This window comes from Rosa rugosa, chromosome 3, assembly GCF_958449725.1.
Source record: "Rosa rugosa chromosome 3, drRosRugo1.1, whole genome shotgun sequence".
NCBI classification, from domain to species: domain Eukaryota; kingdom Viridiplantae; phylum Streptophyta; class Magnoliopsida; order Rosales; family Rosaceae; genus Rosa; species Rosa rugosa.
This window is the reverse complement of record NC_084822.1, coordinates 30,416,662-30,437,795: the sequence shown is the minus strand read 5'-3', so window position 1 is coordinate 30,437,795 and position 21,134 is coordinate 30,416,662. Positions and strand designations below refer to the sequence as shown.

The 21,134-nt window shown below is 37.9% G+C and overlaps 2 protein-coding genes and 1 pseudogene across 2 annotated transcripts; all 3 read right to left on the bottom strand.

Annotated features, from left to right (window-relative positions):
* Positions 1-2,703: 2,703 nt before the first annotated feature.
* LOC133737547 (pentatricopeptide repeat-containing protein At2g20710, mitochondrial-like) lies at positions 2,704-4,072 on the bottom strand (annotated as a pseudogene).
* A 6,409-nt stretch (positions 4,073-10,481) lies between these two features.
* LOC133740581 (uncharacterized) lies at positions 10,482-13,175 on the bottom strand. Its single transcript, XM_062168534.1, has 5 exons — positions 13,062-13,175; positions 12,709-12,936; positions 12,425-12,517; positions 11,429-11,521; positions 10,482-11,322 (listed from the first exon to the last, which is right to left on the bottom strand). Exons 1-5 carry the CDS (start codon positions 13,158-13,160, stop codon positions 10,774-10,776), a joined length of 1,062 nt encoding a protein of 353 aa, XP_062024518.1. The 5' UTR covers positions 13,161-13,175; the 3' UTR covers positions 10,482-10,773.
* A 4,071-nt stretch (positions 13,176-17,246) lies between these two features.
* On the bottom strand, positions 17,247-21,134 carry LOC133737546 (uncharacterized). Its single transcript, XM_062165075.1, has 5 exons — positions 18,832-21,134; positions 18,121-18,432; positions 17,928-18,027; positions 17,411-17,845; positions 17,247-17,252 (listed from the first exon to the last, which is right to left on the bottom strand). Exons 1-5 carry the CDS (start codon positions 21,132-21,134, stop codon positions 17,247-17,249), a joined length of 3,156 nt encoding a protein of 1,051 aa, XP_062021059.1.

Genomic DNA, 21,134 nt, shown 5'->3' with positions numbered 1-21,134 from the left:
AACAAAATCAGATTATTCTCAGATGCAACAATAACTTGCAGGATAATCTTCAGTTTTGCTAAGCATTACAAAAAGAGGTACTACCATACCCGCCTTTTGTTGGTAGACTAACAAAATGAGTTTCATAGATTTTCTGTATTCTACTACTTATTTACCACATCATTGAGTTCCGCTGTCCCATGTGCCTCCATTTTGAATATTATCAACCCCCTCCTGGCCCTCCATAGATTTCCTCTTTCACCTGCGAACGAAATGTCGGGAAATGAATTGGGTTGTTAATTAGAGAAAAGTTCAGTCACCGTCCCCAAACTATGCTGCCAAGGCCAATTTGATACCCGAACTCTCAAAAGTATCAATGTGATACCCAAAACACGTATTTTGACATCAACGTGATACTTCCGTCAAAAATTCCTAACGGGGCCGTCTGGTTGCTGACGTGGCAAGCATGTGGGTCTTATGTGATATTTTTATCAGGGGCAGAATAGTCTTTCACTACTAAATAATTAAAAAAAAAAAAAAAAAAAAACACAAAGCTCTCTGTCACATTGAGAAGTGACTGAACAACAATGCTCTTACACACACACAGTCCTTTCCACCACCAACACGTATGTAACACCAACAATCCCAAAATCATTGACAACCCGAAAAAAAAACCAAGCTCAAAACCCCGAAATCAAACCAACCTAACAAACACCCAATCGAAAACCACGCAAACCATTACAAACAAAAAAAACAACACTCAAATTGATTCCAAAAAAACCGCAGCTCACCACTTGTATCTCAAGAACTGGCCATCAATAGGTGACGACTCCGGCACATCGTCAGTAGTGACGGTCTTATCAGGGCGGCGCAAGAGCACATAAGGCGTGAGCTCACAGCCTACAATGGGAATATCAGAAGGAAGGTGCAGAGAGAGAGAGTGAATTCGGGAGAACCGACTCCAGCCCCCCCCCCCTCTTTTCTCTTTCTCTTCTCTTCAGACCCGGAACCCATTTCCGGTGGAATCACCGCCGCCGGCCTCATCACCGGCTATTAGAGGATCCTCTCTTCCTCCTCTTGCATCTAAGGTAAGATTTCTGAATTGGGTAGCCTTGATTTGAGAAGAAATCGAAGAGGGATTTCCAGAAAAGGGGGAAATCGGAGATTCCTTCGATCTCCGGTTTCCGGCGGGTTCCGACCGGATTTCTTTGGGATTTTTGTTGCTGGGTCGAAGCTAACCTTCATCCCTAACCTCTTGCAGCTTTTCATGATCGGTGGAGGAAGATTTGAAGGTGTTTGAGAGTGTGAACAGTGGCGTGAACAGTAACTGACGAGTTCTTGGTTTTTTTTGGTTGATTTTTCCGGCCAAATCGTTGAGAATTGTTGATTGTTGCAGGTGGGATTCCAATTTTGGGAGTGGAGATGGGAGATTGAAATTTTGGATTAGAAGTTGAATTGTTTGTTCTTGTTTTCTCAATTTGAATTGGATTAGAAGTTGTCAAATTGCTGCATTTGCATGTAATGTGATATTCTTGATGTTGGGGGCGGTAACTATGGTCGGGGCCGAGCTCGCGTTCGAAGCCGAAATCGGAATTCATTTTGGGGTGAGTGGCTGGTGGCTGGTGGCGGAGCTTGCTTCGGAGGTGCGGCGGTTTAGTTAGAACAGAAGAAGAAGAAGAAGAAATGAAAAGAAAAATAAAAATAAAAATGAATTAACAAAAACAAAAGGGTAAGTTGGTCATTTAACTTCTTTTTTTGTCTCCACGTGCTTGCCACGTCATCAAATAACGGAGCCGTTAAGAATTTTTGACGGAAGTATCACGTTGATGTCAAAATACTTGTTTGGGTATCACATTGATGCTTTTGAGAATTCGGGTATCAAATTGGCCTTGGCAGCATAGTTTGGGGACGGTAACTGAACTTTTCTCTGTTAATTAATATGTGTGACTCTCATTTGAGTAGTTTCAGTCTTTAGTAGGAAGTGTAAAGGGGGAGGATATGAATCAATGACTGACCAACGTGCTCAACTTGTGAACCGAATTAATGAGCCTGACCCTCTTTAAGTCACAACTTCAGATATTAACTATTAAGGCAGGCTTAGTTTGTGTTTATTTGAATTTGGTCGAGCTGAAGTCTGGTCTAGACCCTATTTGTGCAAGACGTTGATTACCCCCAAACCCACTAAATCCTATTATTCTAGCTGGTGCATGCTTTAGTAATGGTTCTTTGAAAATTTTATGATAGTTCTTAACAAGATACTAGTAAATACCATCATTTCAATGGATCGAGTAGAGATATCATATTTCACTAAATAACTGATGTGCAGTTTGAAGCTTTGATTGAGGTTAGTTATTGTGGATGGACTAATCAACTGACGCCATGTTATCAACTACAAACTACTGTACAATCAGTCAGATATGAGACTTCATTTTTCCTTGGTGCCAAATTGCTAATAGCTGCTTTTATTTATTTATTTATTTTTTTTTTTAAATGGGAACAGAGAAGTTCAGTTTGTTAGATATTGTGTTTGGAAACATTCACACTTGTCTGCAGAAGACTATAAGACTTCAGACTAGCCTTCTCCTGGTTCAATTTTAGAATGAGAAGATGGTCAGCGATTGCAATAACTGGGAATAACTGGGAAACTGGGAATACAAAAGAAAATATGCAAGACAACAAGCTCCAGTTTGGTTAAACATGTATTACTGAAGCTTAATGGCAGCTCCCAATTCATCTGAAGAATTATACAAAAGAGGTGCTATTATAAAGATGAAGTTCAATGCCTGACCCTCACTAATCTATCTAAGACCTGAAGGAAACACAACTAAGCATAATTACACATTAAAAACATAAAATTAAGCTGTGCTACTGTACCAGGTCCGGTATATTTATATTCACATACATATATACACATATGCATACATTATGTGTGTATGTCTACCTTCATAAATACATAGTAACTTGTAATATATACACTTAACATTAAGATGTTAAAAAATTCCCACATATGAAGCCTTTATCTTCACTATACTACCAGAGATTTCAGAAGCACATCGATAATTTGGACAGAATAGTCTGGTTAGGTTTTTTGTATCCTTTTAAGAGTAAGCAATAGAGTGGTTTTAGAAGGAAAATCTAGCAATAACCATATCACCTAATACAATACAAAAACAGTAATTATTATGTAGAAATTCACCTTTTTTGGTAGATCAACAAATAGTAGTCCATTATTTAGCTCCTACAGGTCTGCCCCATGGTTGAGCTTCATTAAGCCATGCATCTCTCCATCCTGACTTTTATCAACCCCCACCACATATTTCCCCTATCACCTGATAAGCTCTCCAGAACCTGCGGTTCACCATCCATGCAATTTTCTAATTTATCACAAACAGCCATTGTTAAATGACCACTTTCTCTCAGCAATTCCAGTAACTCGTGTCCTAATTCAACATCCCCTTTCTCTTTCAAGTACACAAGACATTCAGCCGCTGTCAAATGATTGAACTACCATCATGATTGATTTGGTAAGTTTGCTGCCTTTTTAAGTGCTTCCACTGCCTCTCATCTGACCATTCATATCCAGAGGCCAAAAGAGCCCATGTGCTTACATCCTCTATTCCGCTCTCGGTAAGCTTCTTTAAATATGATTTGGCCTTCCCCAAAGACCTTTCTTGAGGTAAGAACTGTCCAACAAGTTGGATATTAGAATATCAAAAGCCTTGAAACTAGATTCCCATTCCTCCACAATCTTCTCAGCACCATCAGTGTCATCCACCTTCACTAATGAAATACCATCCCTGACAGCGACTATTGTAAAATCTTCCCATACATTTGTACAAATTCCATATACGATAAACTTCATGTTTATTACCAATTGAAGCATATGAAGCTAGTCGGTATTGATAACCGACTTTCCTTGTGTTATTGGTAATGGTTGCTCTGATCTCCTCAGCAATGTTTGTGCGTACGTTCTCTGGTAGTCCAGCCTCAGGAAAGCATTAGCTGCAGCATTATAATCACGCCAGTCTATTGCAACCAGAGGATCAGCTTCCATCTCCAACATAAGCTTCTCCAGCCTATTGTAACTATAGTTTTACAACATATACAGACCTATAAATTGAGGTTTTATAGAGTTTATGTACATGTTTGAGATCCAATATCCAATATGTCATTCCTGCTTTACAGACCTGATCTTCACAGGGAAGGGTTTGGTGGGGAAGGATCATTTGTTTGCGTCTCTCTTGGAGCATCAACAGAAACAATATCCTCTGTAACTCTTGTTTGCAGCTTCAGAATATATATCCTCTGTAACACTTACTATTCACACAAGAACTCTACCAGACTTTGAGATAGATGGTTCCACTTCCACCGTGAGTACATGCTTATGAACAAAACATCAGGATAGTTCGTTAACATTTGGAATTCTTACTTGAACCACGTCTCATCATTTGATCTTTTGCCTGAATGCATAAGGGTTATCACTCTCTTAAGTCTTTCTTCAGTCTCCTTAAAATGGAAATAGCATCTCTTTGCCACTTCATTCTAGTTAGGAACATTTGGTAACAAAGAATAGATAATAGTTCCTTATTCCTCACTCTGACCACTACATTAGCCATGCAATTCTGAAGATTGTAATTGTATAATGAATTAATGAGGCGTTAGAATCCAGGTTATAGGAACTCCAAGAGAGAGCAGGAGAGAGAGGCACCACCAATTTTGATACTGATGATTCATGCATTTTAATTTCTTCTCCATTCTTTGGACACAAATTCATATGAGGATGAGACCAGTTGTCCTCCCACGAATTCACATTATCGAGCTCTTTCAGACTTTCTCATTCTTCTGGCTTGGGAACTGTAGTTTTTCTGAATGATCCAATTGAGTCCCATACTTTTCACCATTCAATTGCTCATAAACAGAAAGCAATTCAACCCTCAAAAAACAAAGGATAAAGTGACATCTAATGGCCAACACCACGCAGTTGCTTTGTAAATTCAATAACACTAAAGAAGGGACACCTGCTTTAACACCCAGCCATTTGTTAGACAGTAAGACAGATGACATCATCTCTGACTGAGAAGTGTAGCACAGATACTAGTGTTCCAGGTGAATATCAAGGATAAGATCTATGTATTTTGCTACTTCATTTTCACCCATACTCGTATATTCAACATTTATACCAATTATATTGGGTATCCCTACAAAGTAAGCCCAAAAGACGCACCAGGTACTACGAAAATATTGTGTGGGTGCATAGACTTCCACCATTAGTGGTTTCTTTTATCCCTAGATTGTTGTAAAGCAATGACAAATAAGAAAGTTTTATCCCAAGATGATTATGTGTAGCAAATATTTAAAGATTAGGGACATTAACATAGCCACCACCTGAGCTTGAGATGTCATCGATGTCTAAGACTTGTATAATTTTGACCCTTAACATCCACATGGTAAAACTGATAGAGTTGAGAGTCCACCCATCCCAGCCATTAAATAACTATTCTGTGAGTTCCCTTCTCAAAGGCATAATTATAACTTCTGGTAACATATGTCTGCCAGTTGTAACACAGAAGAAGCTCAAGAGGAGAAGCAAGCCCAACATCATTAACTGTCACAAGTAATGCAGTCCCCAAAACCTGTAGGAGAGACAGCATTGTGATCATTTGCAAGAACACTATATGAACTTTTTCAAGAAATGGTATTGGATTGTGATAGAGAACCCACAGTTTCACCAAAACTAGTTATGACATTAGCTCGAACAATTAACAGGACTGACACAATTCAAAAGCTCTAAGGGCTCTCCCCAGCTGTACATTGACCTCTGTAAATCATAAGCATCAGCTCAATATGCCATCTGATTGCAACTGTTAAGCTCCAACCCAAAAATGTAGAAGATGAGTTTGCAAAAACTTTTCCATTGTTACTCATAGCAACTGCAGCTGATCTAATGGTGCAGTCATTAGCCCCAGAGACCAGGCGTAGAACTGTCTTGTAGAGTTGTGTCCGACAACCAGTATCCAATATAACATTCCTGGATTACAAGCTGATCTTCACAGAGAAGATATATCCTTTAGTGGGGAAGGGAACATTTCTTAGTGTCTCTCTTGGAGCATCCACAGAAACAATATCCTCTGCTAATTAATACCGTCAGGTTGCTCACAACTTCAAACTTGACGCCTCAAAATATACTGTCCACAAGTAAGATGTTAGGAGTAGGAGAAAGGAAAATTCTCAGATCAACTCATGAATTACATCAAATCACATGGGCAAGGTTCAACTCACGAAGCAGTATATAATAGTCTTACTATCCCATTGGCCTTGGAACTAATAGAGCAAGCGAGAGATCAGGGACCACATACCAATATTGATGCAGAAGCATTGTAAATTCCTCTCCGCTATTTAGAACCAGAATATACAAGCTCACATCAGAAGGAGGCCAATTAGTCCTCCCTGCAGATCTTCCAGACATTAGTTTGATAAAGCAAGCACTTGATCATTCATATTTATATATATGGCTTCTGAATTGACATTTTTTCTGAAGGATGCAATTAAGCCCCATACTTTTCACCATTCAAGTGCTCTAACACATAGAAACTCAACAACTTTTCATCTTCTACAGTCCACTAAACGGAAAACGGATTACCCTCAGACCTCTCCCATTAATTATTACTCGACTTGAGATTTCATCAATTTCTAACACCTCAGAAGTTTGATCCTCAACATGCAATTGAATATTCAAAAACAAGCTACGTACCAGCTGTAATTGCCACATAAATTTACCTTAGCATTGCAAGAACATTCTGAACTCTGAAGCAATGGGACGTACCTGAGCATTATGATCCACCAAACAATGACAACAGAAGCAAGAAGAATGCCCAAACAGCTCTACCATAGAAAATTGGGGCCGTGACCACTTACCCAATTTTAGCCCAAAAATTGCCCACTTACTCCACCAAGAGTTTATTAACCCCATTTACCCAATCTAACAGTGTTTGACAGAATTGACCTTATTTTAATTAACAAAATAAAGATATAATAAACAACGCTCACCTCAATATCTTCATGATCATCTCCTTGTGATTCATGATTATCTTCGTGATCTTCTACTTGTGGATCTTATTGATTGGTGGTAGCCTGAGGAGGAGGTGGTCTGCGTTTAAAATATTGACCTAGTCGAACCATCCCCGACCAGAGATCCAATCGTTCACGATTGGGTAATCTAAAGAACCCTTCTATATAAGAACCTAATCTATTCGACGTACTGCTTCTGGATCTCGATTCCGGAAAAAACGATGGGGGCTAAAACAAAGATTAACAAACCAACCACAAACAAGTAACCCTGGTCAAGATCCTCATTCTTACTTGGTGGTGGTTCAGAGGTTGGTAGTGGTTCCGAGGACTTGTTCTCGGGTCTCAGAGAAGAGTCGAACTGTTTCCGGGCTTTTGGATTGCTGAGTATCGCATAGGATGAGTTGAGCCTTTGAAACTTGGCATTGGCATCGAGATCGTTTGGCCTTTTGTCTGGATGCAACTGCAAAGCCTTTGCTCTGTACGCCTTTGTAATCTCTTTCTCGGTAAGCTTGGTGACTTCCTTACCCGACGGTAAACCAAGAACCCTATAATGATCTATGACCACTTTATTCTTCTCCTTCTCCATATTGATCTTAGAGCTATACAGGTCCTGGGCTAGGCGGCTAGACTAGAACTAGAATCCCCTAACCGTCGCAAATTGTGATAAAAATTGATCTCAAAACCTCAGTTATATCCAGTACAATCCATAACTCAATCACAATGTCCTAATCAATCGTCCATATACTTCATGTCCTAACGGTCTCAACAATGTGGATTGGAGGCCAATGATCTACTGTCTGTTCAACAATGTGAGTAATCTGACATTGCAATGTAACTGTGGGGTTTGTTTGATGGTCTACTGGGGGGCAGTAGATACATTATTGGCCCCCAGTAGACTTTGATATGAGGGACGGGGATCACTATAGTGTGGTGTTTTGATAAATTACCTGTTGTTTTATGTGTATTAAAGTCAAATTATCTGTGAATCGTACAAAATGGTGCATTTTTGGTGGTCTATTGGGAGGCAGTAGAGACATTAGACTTTGTATTGGGAGGCAATAATATGATTATTGGGAGGCAATAATATGATTATTGAGAGCCAATAATATGATTATAAATTGATCAATTGTGCCTGTAGTGTATTCATTTTGGTTTTGGGAGTTCATACAATTCACTGGACGGTAATAATATGATTATAGGAGGCAATAATATGATTATTGGGGGGCAATAATATGATTACTGGGGGGCAATAATATGGTTACTGGGTATTATTAGGGACCGATCGCCGGATTCCTGTCCCCGGTCGCCGGATTCCGGTCACCGGAGTCCGAGGCCGGCCACTAGTCACCGGAGTCGGCGGCCGGCCACTGGTCACCGAAGTCCGGCAAGGTGGAGGATGATTTCTCCCTCTAAGTGAGAAAGAAGGAGAGGGCAAAAAAGTCCCCAAAATAAATAAAAAGAATAAAAAAAGAATTAATTGGGTAAAGGGGAAATAATCCCTTAGAGTGTTTTGGGTAAATGAGGTTAAAAAACAGTTGGTGGAGCAAGTGGGCAAATTTTAAGCTAAAATTGGGTAAATGAGCATTTCCCCTAGAAAATTTCAAACTTTACAAACATGGGACGTTTTTTTTTATTTTGCATTCAAAAACAACAAAGCTATATACTTTGAAGCAGCCGCAAGAGATGGTATGTTAAGGAGTGTCATACAAAGACAACAGAATAAGACTAGCAGTAGCAATCAAAGAAGAGTAGCGTTATCACATACCTGACCGGATTCGAGGCAACGAACAGTGATGAAGACAACCCCGAGCCTTAGTTACCAAATTCAAAATTCCAAGAAAGAGAAAGTCTGTTGATTTTGATTAATTCCAATCTCCAAGTTAAAAAAGTTGGCCAATATAAAGATTAGGTTTGTTAAGGCTAGAGAAAGAAGAGTAGGGCGGGGGTATCGAGGTTTAATCGCGTACCGTGTCTCTCACTGCAACTAACGTTTTGCTTGTCGCGGTTTTCATTGGTCCACGCTAGCCACTAATTTTATAATGAGCCGCATAGAATCTGTTGCCCCGCGGTGTATTTGTAATTGTATGCCTGCCAAAACCAAGATTGGATTTTACTATATATAGTAATATAGTTTTTAATCATCAAATTATTGCTAAATGAGTGCTTCTATTCATACCTCCATATTTAATATATGGACCTCCTCTAATTTTTTTTTAAAATTTTAATTCCTGTTCTGCCTTCTGAAAAAAGAAAGAGCAATCATGTATTCCTTATCTAGAACTCCATGCTTCCTCTTAAACCTTCTGAAGATTCATAATCCTCTCTCTCTCTCTCTCTATCTCTCTGTTTGCTTTCTCAATTTGTTTACTTCTAGTCAACCTAATGTGTTGCAGACTGGCAGCTCACTTTGTATTCAGTGCTCTTATCTCTCTTTCTTTTTATATCAATTAAACAATCCCCATTTCTGAATGTATGAAACTCAAAAATACATGGTTAGCTTCAGTTTACTGTTTGAACTCAACTATCCATATTCAACTTATGGTGCAATAACCTCTTTCTTCTCTCTTAAGCATTACTGTTTTGATATATCATGCATTAAACTTAATTGCAAAATCCAAATCCCAAATTCCATGAACAAAGGAGTTCATCATTCAACTATACTTCTTGCCCAGACCTCTCAATAATACGTTATTCCTTGATCAATTATTTGCAAGGAGAAAAGTCTAGAAATCCAAGAAAACACAACTTTAATTATCGTAGTTGAAAAATTCAGCTATGGGCTTGAAGATGGAATCCATAGCCGCATCGATCTATTGGTAGCAACTCAACCCAGGCGCACAAGCCAAGCACATCTATGGCTTTGTGCCTCACTCGTCTCCCACATAATCACAAATGATCGATGGGAAACAAGGTTGGGTTATGAATATATGATGAGTTTCTTAGAGGGCAAAATAGGAAATAACTTTTTACAAAAATGAGTGGAGGTCCACCTATAAAATGTGGAGGCACCACTACAATTTATGGCAATAGCCACATGCACTATTGGTGACAAGTTTGGGCCAAAGGCCACATATGTGTGTGTCTATGACCCATTGCCACATTACAGCCACTTTTAAATGGGTCAGTGCCCTGTAGGCCAGTTGCAATACATCATACCAGTCACGTTTATATGCTTCCGTGGGTACAATGAGTCTGACATTGTGGTGGGCCATGTAACTGCAACACCCATGATAGTGTGTGTGTCTAGCAATTGAAATAATAAAGGTTCTTCTTTCATTTAATTACACCATCTGGTGGGTCCCCCTAAATATTTTTATTTATTTATTATTTATTATTTTTTGGTTAATCATGAATTTGACACAAACCACATTGGCCCGTGGCTTTCGTTCAAAATTCCCCAAAAAAAAATAAACAAAACAATTGTTAATTACAAAAGCATATTGAATCCTTCATTTAATACTTTTATATTACATTAATCACTCCAGGTATAATACCTGACAGATACACAAACTACCATAGAGTTCAAATAGTAGTTGAACACTATTAAACTAAATCAAACTTCACAGATATACATCCAAAACCTATATCTGCTTATGAAGCTAAACTTAAAAGCCTCTGCACTTATCCCATGATTACGTAGGTACCACCTAATCAAGACCAAAACAACAAAAATACAGAGGCCTTAAGCACAATTGTTACTAACCAAAAGGTGAAATCTGAAGTGCCTCAATTTCTGGTAACTTGCTGCTGCAATTCTTCAGAGCAATGTGGTATATAAACATCATCCAAGTTCTCCTCATATGAAGATTGAATATGGCTCATCGATGGTTGGAGAGAAGCACCCTTCATTCTTAAAGCTGCAGCAAGCATATCAGTTGACTCATATGCCCCAAGTAACAAAGCCATAAGAGCTTCCTGTTTTTTCATTGCAATCTCCATATTTTTAAATTTATCTTTTGTGGCCAGAGTTTGTTTGTTCAGTTCTTCCCTAAGCTTATCTTCCTTTTCTTGGCTCTCCTTCCGAATCGTTTCAATCTCAGCCTCATGTTGTTCTCTCATTGCTTGTACCTCTAAATGAACACCTCTCTTCTGCACTAGTACACCAGGAACTTGTTCAGGTCTGACTCCAAAGCCAAATCCTCGCACCCCTCCACGTGTCTCTTTTCCAAGCACAGACACATATACTTCATTGATTTCAAAATCATTAAGAGTCTCTGGAAGTTGGGATGCCCTCTTTGTAGTCTTCATCTTGTCAATCTTGTCCTTCATTAAGGCCTATATCAAACAGTTGGTATAACTAATCACAGTAAGTACAATATCAATGTTGAGTACGCTTAAGCACTTGAAAATAATATGTCAAGAAGTCAAAAGTGATGCTTACAATAGCTTGTTTAGAATTTGGTTCATCAGGGTGGACATGGGTAAGCTCAAACATTTTGCAACGGTCTGGGTTTACACCTCCATTTATTTTTTTCTACATACATATGAACCAAGAATCTAATTAAGAAAAACAAACAGAAAAAAGTAATATGAGATATGCAAGTACCATGAAGGACAAGTAAATAAAAACCTGCAACAACGCTTCTTATTTAATCAGAAACACTAAAAAAGAAGGTTGCAACAAGTAGAGTACAGGGTATGCAAATGGCGATTAAGGTCTTGCATGTTTTAAGAGCAGAGCATTGGTCAAAACAAGAGAAGAGAATACGTCATGATGAAGGCCAGTGAAAATTGAAAATCAAGCAATTACTTAAGACAAATGGTAATCAGTAGTAACTATGAAACCAAACAACTTAAAAATAAATAAAATAAATAAAAGAGGTCCTTCATAACATGATTAACAATAACAAACTACTTGAGGCAATACAACAATATCCTGAGAACTTAAATAAGATAAACCAGTTTCTCACAAACCTTTTAAATTTCAAGGTGAAAATAAGCAAACGTTATTTCGTAATGAGGCTAGTTAGGTGGAGAATACCTTGAAAGCAGAACATAAATTTTTACTAAACCAAGCCCTCCTACTGGTGGTACAAGAGCAAAACTTTATCATCTGGTGCATTCGTCTAAGCATCCCACCAAAATTTCCTTTAATACAGCATACGTTTGTAATACAAATAATTGGTAATATATATCATGTTATTTTCAAGTTTTCACTACACATATGTACTTCTGCATTGCCACAAATTAAGACATGCTAGTTACATTATTCTCTCACAACTAGTACATTCTCTCACAGTAGATACTCATAATTGAATACATTCTCTATTGCTGCTACAGTGACTAAGTTCATATATAGAGAAAACATAGACTTTTATATGTAACACTACGCAGATTAATTCAATATGTATGGCTATTCAATAACATAACAACTTACATATTTGTTCCTGATCTCTGCAAATGTCTTTGTGCCAGTTGTGTGCATCATCCTACGCTTTGCCCGACTCTGCTTGTTCACAATAGAACGCCACTGCATCAAGGTTCAAATATGTTACAGTAAGGTAAATTATAAACTACCCCATCCTTTTGCAGATTTCATTAAACATAGATATATTCAGTCCTTGTTTCTGGTGCACATGCAGTTATAGCAGTAAAGTTAATTTTCAGGATGAATATCACACAATCATATGAAAACATTATGCATCCCGTAAACATATATACCTGTTCCTTTTCATCTTCCCAGTGGTTAACTAGTGCAACCCATTGTTCTTTGCTTACCCTCCCATCTTTGCATTTAAAACGCTCTTCAGTACCAACATTTGGGGTATACCATACTTTCCGGAGTTTTGCCTTAAATGTCTTCCAACGATCATTCAACTTCCTCTCCAGCACAAACCTTATCCTCCCACTCTTTCTTTGAGTTTCGGGGTCTGACCAATCAATAGTTCTCTAATATTACACATATAGAAAAGATGTTATTAAATTATGAAGCTACAAATTATTAAACTTTAAACTAATCAGAATGTCCATAGTTAAAATTATGAACCAACACTTAGGTAGTTAAGTATGATTACCCTGATTGCATCCCATGCCTCATCTAGTTTCTTTCCTTTACGAAACTCTCGCCAATCAAAGACATTGAGCTGAAACAACCTATGATCTGTGGCCTTCATGCCAAGGTATCGTTGCCATCTTGCAACAGTTGCTTCTGGCTCCACAGCTTGCCCTTCATCATTGAACTTCAAGTATTCCACATTCCCTCCTTTTGCCCAATTTGGCCTATTTACTCCACGCAAATTAAAGCTATCATCCTCTTCAGCTTCAGAGTTCGAGCCATCCGTAAACTCATTCACAATCCCAACCACATTATGAAACTCATTAGTTATGTTTGTTTGTTGCATGTGTAGCAAAGATTGAGCAATCTCCATTTCATTGCTTAGAGGCTCCATATTGAACTCCATAAGTGATGACACCTGTGAATATCACATTTATTTCAGAATATCCTATCAGATTAGTCTTATACTATAGAGCAATTATCAGATCATCTACACTGTTCTGCTATACTACTTTCATACTTAATAACTACCGCTAGTTCTAATTAGACTTCTCATAAACCAACTGAAAAAAAGAATCTATAACTAGAAAACAAACTGCTCTTACAATGACATAATAGTTCTTGAAAATAAAAAAACTCATCTGCCACAAAGTAACAAGATTTGAAGTCAAAGATGTTTCTTTATTTTGGTTGGATAACTCATCTGCCACAAAGCAACAAAATAAGCCAAATAATATATGATTATACTTGCAAACCATTTTGTTCTAATCACAATCCAAGAACCAACCAGAATACAACAGTGAGTCTTTATTCACTGACCAATTCAATTTTCCCTTACAGCTCACTAACTAAGAATAGTACAATAATTGATTAGCCCTGGGAAGATCCCTTATGTAGTTAGATAGAACCAACTTTGATTCAATATAAGTTAATGTTCACAGAGATTCCAATTAACCTTTAAAGGGATCTTGGTTAAAGCTATTGATAACCAAGTTCTGTAGTAGTGTTCACAATAAGGATCTTCTATTTTAGAATATAGACCGGACAAGGACTTACCATCACTCCCTTTTTAGAAGATGCACATGAACTGCAGTGTTCACAATAAGGATCTACTACTTCAGAATATAGACCGGACAAGGACTTACCATCACCTCCTTTTTAGAAGATGCATGTACATGTACTGAGTGTTCACAATAAGGGATCTACTTTTCAGAAGATAGAATCATATACTTGCTTACCACTACTGCAGTTTCTTCTTCAGCTGTTGTGCTCGTCTTCTTCTTGGATATCATTCTACTTTTGATTGTTGGAGAGCTACAACCCTATAGGTTTTTTTTTTATCATGTTTCAAATATAGTCCCTCTCCTTTCTTGGGTTCTACACCATATTCTAATATTAACTCAAACATTTAATTGGTGATTGCATTATGGCGGGATTCAATCCCGCTCATTACTTTCTAAATTTTATGTTTTGCTTCTTTGTAATTATATTTCATTGATTTTAAGTTTCCCAATCTATTTTGTTAAAAGATTTGTCCTTGTTAGCAGGCATTAGTACGTGGTTGACATAATTTAACTATTCCTATTATATAATAAGAAACATCTAGTCTTTTAACTTTTGTTGCCTCAACAGATATACTATTATCAAGAAGCCACAAATGCCCACAGTCCCAGACTTCCTTTAGAGAATATATGTACCAAAGTAGTGCCACGAATGGTATTGGTTAGTGTGTAGGTTTATTAAACACATACTGTGATTGACATTGACTAAAAGAATCTCATTATTACTATTCTCACTTTTACGATTTCATGACATTGGCCTACCTCTTGGAAGATTTTTATGGATACAATATGCTACCACATATCTTTGTTATATATAACAGGGTTTATAGCAACATATCCATATTGTCCAAGTAGTTTCCTAACTTTCCTTTCTAACTAATTTGTAGAAAGTTTCTTCTGTCCATCCCAATGCTCCCTAAAAAAGGTTCTAAAAACTGTAAGAGAATGCTCTCTTTCAATTCGGAGGAACTAAGCAAGACCAATTCTACTGAAGTTGGAGATGCTTCTTCAAATAATCTTGCTCTTTCTTTATCTAATTGTGCTCCTTCATCACCTGATATTGCTCTTTCATCAACTAATATTGCTAATGCTACTCTTTCTCCATCTAATGTTTCTCCTCAACGGAACAGTTTTGGTGGCATACGCAACGACATGCTGCAAATTATGTATCCTCTCCTCTTTAAAGATGATGGTTCATGGCACGGACCTAGTGTGAGTGTACCCTCAAATTTATCTCCATATAAGTTGCACATCAGGACTCCAGTACCTACTGTTCAATCAAGTCATTCGGAAAAAGGTGAGTCCTGTTTATTTTCAGACATTCCTGATACTGAACTTGAGGAGGTTAGCCCTGTTCACCACCTTATAGCTGAGAAAAGAGAAATTTACAGGCGACCACAACCTGGTGTGACTTCCCCTAAACCGGACAAGGATGCCAAATATGATGCAACCGGGGACGAGGAAGATGATGCATGTAGTTAAACATTGATGCAATATAAATTTCCAAGTATGTTTGCATGAGGAAGATGTGTTAGCAGTATGTTTTTAATCTTTCTTTATGTTTAATTTTGATGTTGTGTATGTGGTCCTTTTAACTCTTGCATGTTTCTAAGATTCTCCATTTTAATTGAATGCATTTCAATCTCTACAATAATTTGAGGCTAGTTACTGCTGCTACCTTTATATTTATCCCATGCCTCAAATGTTTTTAATAGGCTCAATATGTAGGTTAACTTAATAAGGAAAAAAAAAAACAAAGAAAAAAATAAGAAGAAGATGATATATTCAATACATCATCTGGAAGGGCAGAAGATACAAAATATAGCAAAACAGATTTCTGTTTTTAATCAAGTTCTAAAGGGAGAAATGCAAAACAGACCACGTCATAGTACCACTCAAAACACACTAGTGGAATGCAAGTTTGTCAGCTCATCACCATCATATTGATCAATCTTGACAAAGCAATTTATCATGACAAAGTTTCATCAATCTTGATCTGTAAAGAAGAGCAACTCATGATTAATTCCTATTTCCGACTATGGTGGTCCTATAAAGAAGAAAGATTGTTATATGCTTCCTCGGCCTATTTGTCAAAAAATGCTGAATTTACAATTTCGAAACAAAATATGGTTAGTATCCATGACAGATTTCTCACAACCACTTGAGTTTCCAAAAGGCAATTGATGATGGTCTCACCCTTGCAATATCAAGGGACATGCAAGAGATCAATTGTGATTTATGAGACTCTAAAAATGCGATTGAAGCAGCTAGCAAGACTAGATACACAAGACAGGGAACTTTACCTTAATCCTGATACTCCAAGATATCTGAATCGACGGTCATCGTGAATTCCTTGTAAAGTCAATTAGGAAATTGATGTGTGGCTTCACTTGCCACAATTAGTCGTTACCAGAAGTGGAAGTGCAGCCAAGCATGGTCCTGTCTTAACAAATTTAAATTGTAAAGGACCCTACTTACGAATGGCATATATCTCATAGTTGAAAATAAACTGAAGACATTATGAGTTGTGAATAAATGCTGATGCAGATTTATTGCATCTTTAACTTCAAGTATCATTGGGAATGTGTAATCATTTCTTGCAAAACATGTCAGGAAAACAAAAGGAACTCTTATTATGTAAATCCTAATCACTACAAGTAATGTAAAATTCAGTAGCAAATATACCAGATAACATTTAACATGCTCATACCCTGTTTTCAGTAATCATATCTAAGTAGCATTCCTAATTGAAACATTTGACATGTTAAAAGTTAAAACTACTGGTGTTGAAATGGAATCTTCACAAACATAGAAACATAAATCTTGAATGCAAACTGGTGACCAAAAAAAATATGAAAAGAACTATGAAGATGAGATTGACGAAAGGCATACACTGATACACAGGACACTTACAGAGCTGAAAATGAAACATATAAAAGTCAAGTCAGAAGAATATAGTAGTAATCGGCTGCTGACAAAAGCTCCCAAGTTCTTCCAATTTATGACAGCAAAAGCAATTCATCATGACAAAGTTTCATCAATCTTGATCTGTATCATCACCATCATACTCGTTATCCTCACTACCATCATAAGGGAGGTGGGGTTGGGGAGGTAATGCTTGATTAACTGTGAATCCATCAACATCAGTCCTGACATTTTCCTCATCCAAATCCATAGATGCATCATCTATGTTTTGTGCATTACATGGATCATCATGGACAGCAACCACAAGGTTGTATAGATCACGAGGCTTCGTCTTTGTTGCTACGTGCCAATCGGTATCAATGGGATCTTGGACATAAAATACTTGTTCAGCTTGTGAGGCAAGTATGAGAGTGTCCCCATCAGATATGAGCTTTGTAAAGTTTACTGATACAAAACCATATTCATCTATCTGCAATCCTGTAGAATTGCCCTCACTATTGCACCAATCACATTCAAACAAGACAATCTTGCCTACCTCCTCATAATTAAGCTCAATGACATCATTTAGCACCCCGTAATAGTCCAGCTCTCCATCTCTTGGATTTCTATCTTGCCTACTTGCATAACTATTTCTTGTTGCACGGACAAACACGCCACTGTTTTGATTTTTTTTTTTCTTATCAATCCTATTAATTCGAAATCTATAACCATTAATCACATAATTGTTGTGCTTAATACACCAATTGACTGGACCGTTGGCCAAAGCAACCATATCTGGGTGGACTACTGTTGCAGGATCCATTTGCATAGCCTTCACCTAAGTGTGTAAGCCAATAGGTGTACATTATAAGACAAATTCAACTTTATACTTGTGTAAATAATATGTGTAGCTTTCTTACTTGTTTTGCAAACCAGTCTGGAAAAGTTCTATACGATTCTTGGTCAGCTTCCCACATCCTCTTTCGACCCTTTCTTCTCCTTCCCTCTTCGATGTGTTGACTAATATTCAAGAACACAAGCATATTAATAACTTATAAGCAAAAATCTTCACAGCTTATTGAAAAAAAAATTTCATGTCAATAAGCAACTTACTCTACGAATGGTTTGATCTCTGGACAATTAAGTAGAACATATCTATGTACGCGAAGCCACTCGTTATAATCCATATGCACTTCTTTACCCGAACCTCCAATAGCATGACCAATATTAAGGAAAATTGAATAACCACCAGACACATCTCGATGTTCCGCATCAGCATTTCGTCCAAGATTGGTCCGGCGTGTAACTGAATCTTCCAAGTACATGGAACAAAACGACATGGCCTCATCAGCAATGTACCCTTCAGCAATCGAACCCTCAGGTCGATTTTTGTTACGCACATACCTCTTAAGTGTTCCCAAGTTCCTGATTAAGTGTGAGGAATAATACAAACAACTTGAATAAGAATAAGTTATGAAGATTAAAGTAAGAGAAAATAACATAACTAAACGATGTGATATTCATAGCATCAGGTTGTAAATCAAAAAAATCTTTTACAATCAAAACATATATAAATTAGTGGGGTACTCATTTTGCATAATATGGAGCAGGCTATTTGTTGATTACTAAAGCCCTGCGAAATAAATCTTAATGCTGGGGTTTAAAAGAATCAAGAAAGGAAGTATAAAGAGTTTTGAATAAAGTGTTTCTATCTTGCTTTGCAAAAAAAAAAAAAAAAATTAAACAAAAAAAAAACACAAAAAAAGAAAAAATAGAATGCTACTTAATTATTTTGTTCCATGAAAACAAGCAAGAGTTACATACCTCTCTACAGGCCACATCGTTCGAAAGTGAACAGGGCCAGCAATTGCAGCTTCATATGCTAAGTGGATTGGTAAATGGACCATAATGTCAAAGAAAGAAGGTGGAAACATTTTCTCTAGCTGGCAAAGAACAAGGACTATGCGTGGTGTCAATTGTGAAAATGACTCGCTTGTAGAATTGTTTACACCTAAGTGTCGAAAAAATGAACTTAATTCCAGCAACACCATACACAAAGGTCTTGGAAGAACTCGTCGAATAGCAAGAGGCAGCAGGTGGTGCAAGATAATGTGGCAGTCATGACTTTTCAGGCCAACCAATTTCTTTTCTTTTACTTGGACGCAATCAGCTATGTAAGATGAGAAACTGTCAGGAGGCCTGAAGGATGCAAACACTTCGCACATCATAGTCTTTTCATCATTAGACAATGTAAATATAGCTGGAGGGCAAAATGTTTTTCCGGCTCGCCGTTCTGGATGCAGTTTTGGCCATATATTCAATCGTTCCAAGTCAGCACGTGCCTTGATACTATCCTTGTTCTTGCCATCAATTCCTAACAAAGTTCCAAGAACAGCATCACATATGTTTTTCTCAATATGCATCACATCTAAGTTGTGTCGAATGAGTAAGTCCTTCCAATATGGCAATTGGAAAAAAATGCTCTCCTTTTTCCAAGGTCCGTTGTATGGTGGTGCATCCCCTTTACGTCTCCGAGGAGGTTTAGCAGTAGCTTTTCCAAACTTGAATTGTAGTGTAGACAACTGAAAGAGACACTCCAAACCAGTCATTGGTATAGGATGGGGTCTATGTTCCTGTTTTCCATTAAAAGGTCGTTTTTGGCTGCGGAACCGATGGCTGATTGGAAGAAATCGACGATGTCCCATGTAGCAGAACTTTTTCCCATAGTATAACCTTAAACAATCGGTGTAATCACCACAATGAGGACAAGCCATCTTACCCTTAGTACTCCACCCAGATAGATTAGCATATGCCGGAAAATCATTTATAGTCCATAATAGTGCCGCCCTCATAGTGAAACTTTGTTTTGAAATCACATCATATGTGGCAGCTCCAACATCCCACAAGGACTTTAGTTCATCAATCAAGGGAGCCAAGAACACATCAATGTCATTCCCTGGAGCTTTGGGACTTGGAATCACAAGTGATAAAAGCATGTATGGTTGCTTCATACAAAGCCATGGGGGGAGATTGTAAACTGTTAAAACAACGGGCCAAATACTGTGAGCTGAACTCATATTACCGAATGGATTAAAACCATCACTTGCTAAGCCTAACCTGACATTACGCACTTCTTGTGCAAATGAGGGATACAATCTGTCCAATTCTTTCCAAGCAGGTGAATCAGCAGGATGCCTCATTCTTCCATCTATGGGTCGATCAGTTGCATGCCATGTCATGTGATTAGAGGTACATCTTGACATAAATAGACGCTGAAGACGCGGTGTCACAGGAAAATATCTTAAAACCTTTGCAGAAACTTTTCTTGTCGTTATGCCATCTTCAATGGTCTCATACAAGTACCTACTTGTACCACAAGTATGACACTTATCAAGATTGGCAGTATCTTTCCAATATATCATGCAATCATTGGGGCAAGCATCAATTTTTTCATAACTTAATCCAAGATCACAGATTGACCTTTTGGCTTTGTAGAAACTGTCTGGTAGTGTCTCACCATCTGGAAGTATTGACTTGGTCAATTTCAGTAGCAGTGAAAGAGCCTTGTCAGAGATTCCTCCCAAACACTTGATTTGATACAAGCGCACTAGATACTCCAATTTTTTCATCTTTGTTGAACCGGGATACAAATCAACATTAGCCTCATTTATCAAGTTGTAAAATCTTTGTACTTCTGGAGGTGCAGTGTTCATGGTTGCACCATCATCTCCAATGTAGGGTGAACCAGGTGGACTGTTATTTGCAAATGCATCTGTCAACATATCATTCATGTCTAGATTGACCTCAGGTTGGTCCTCGATTTCATCTTCGATTTCATCCAAGAATACGGGATTGGGTAAAGCTTCACCATGTTCATCCCACAATCCATCTTCATAGTCTGGAGACATTTTCTCAGCTTGCAAGTGTTTGTACACCAAACCAGGGCTCCGCCAAGAACGATTAGCACATAATTGACAAGGGCATTTAATCTTGCCCTCGTGGGAAGCCACAATGAGGGAGTTTCGGATGAAATTTTGAAGTCCGACCTTATACTCGGTGCTTTTCCTATGTAGCTTAACCCATGTCTTATCCATTGAATCTGCAACAGGACCAGAAAATGTATTCAT

Excerpts from the sequence above, each read along its gene's own strand:
- LOC133737546 (XM_062165075.1), bottom strand. The coding sequence starts at position 21,134 with ATGAATACATTTTCTGGTCCTGTTGCAGATTCAATGGATAAGACATGG. Across the intron at positions 18,433-18,831 it reads ACGATGTGGCCTGTAGAGAG|GAACTTGGGAACACTTAAGA; the intron begins GTATGTAACTCT and ends ACACTTAATCAG. Across the intron at positions 17,846-17,927 it reads CAGACTGGTTTGCAAAACAA|GTGAAGGCTATGCAAATGGA; the intron begins GTAAGAAAGCTA and ends TTACACACTTAG.
- LOC133740581 (XM_062168534.1), bottom strand. The coding sequence starts at position 13,160 with ATGAAGGCCACAGATCATAGGTTGTTTCAGCTCAATGTCTTTGATTGG. Across the intron at positions 11,522-12,424 it reads CAGAGATCAGGAACAAATAT|AAAAAAATAAATGGAGGTGT; the intron begins GTAAGTTGTTAT and ends ATATGTATGTAG. Across the intron at positions 11,323-11,428 it reads CAAATTCTAAACAAGCTATT|GCCTTAATGAAGGACAAGAT; the intron begins GTAAGCATCACT and ends TGTTTGATATAG.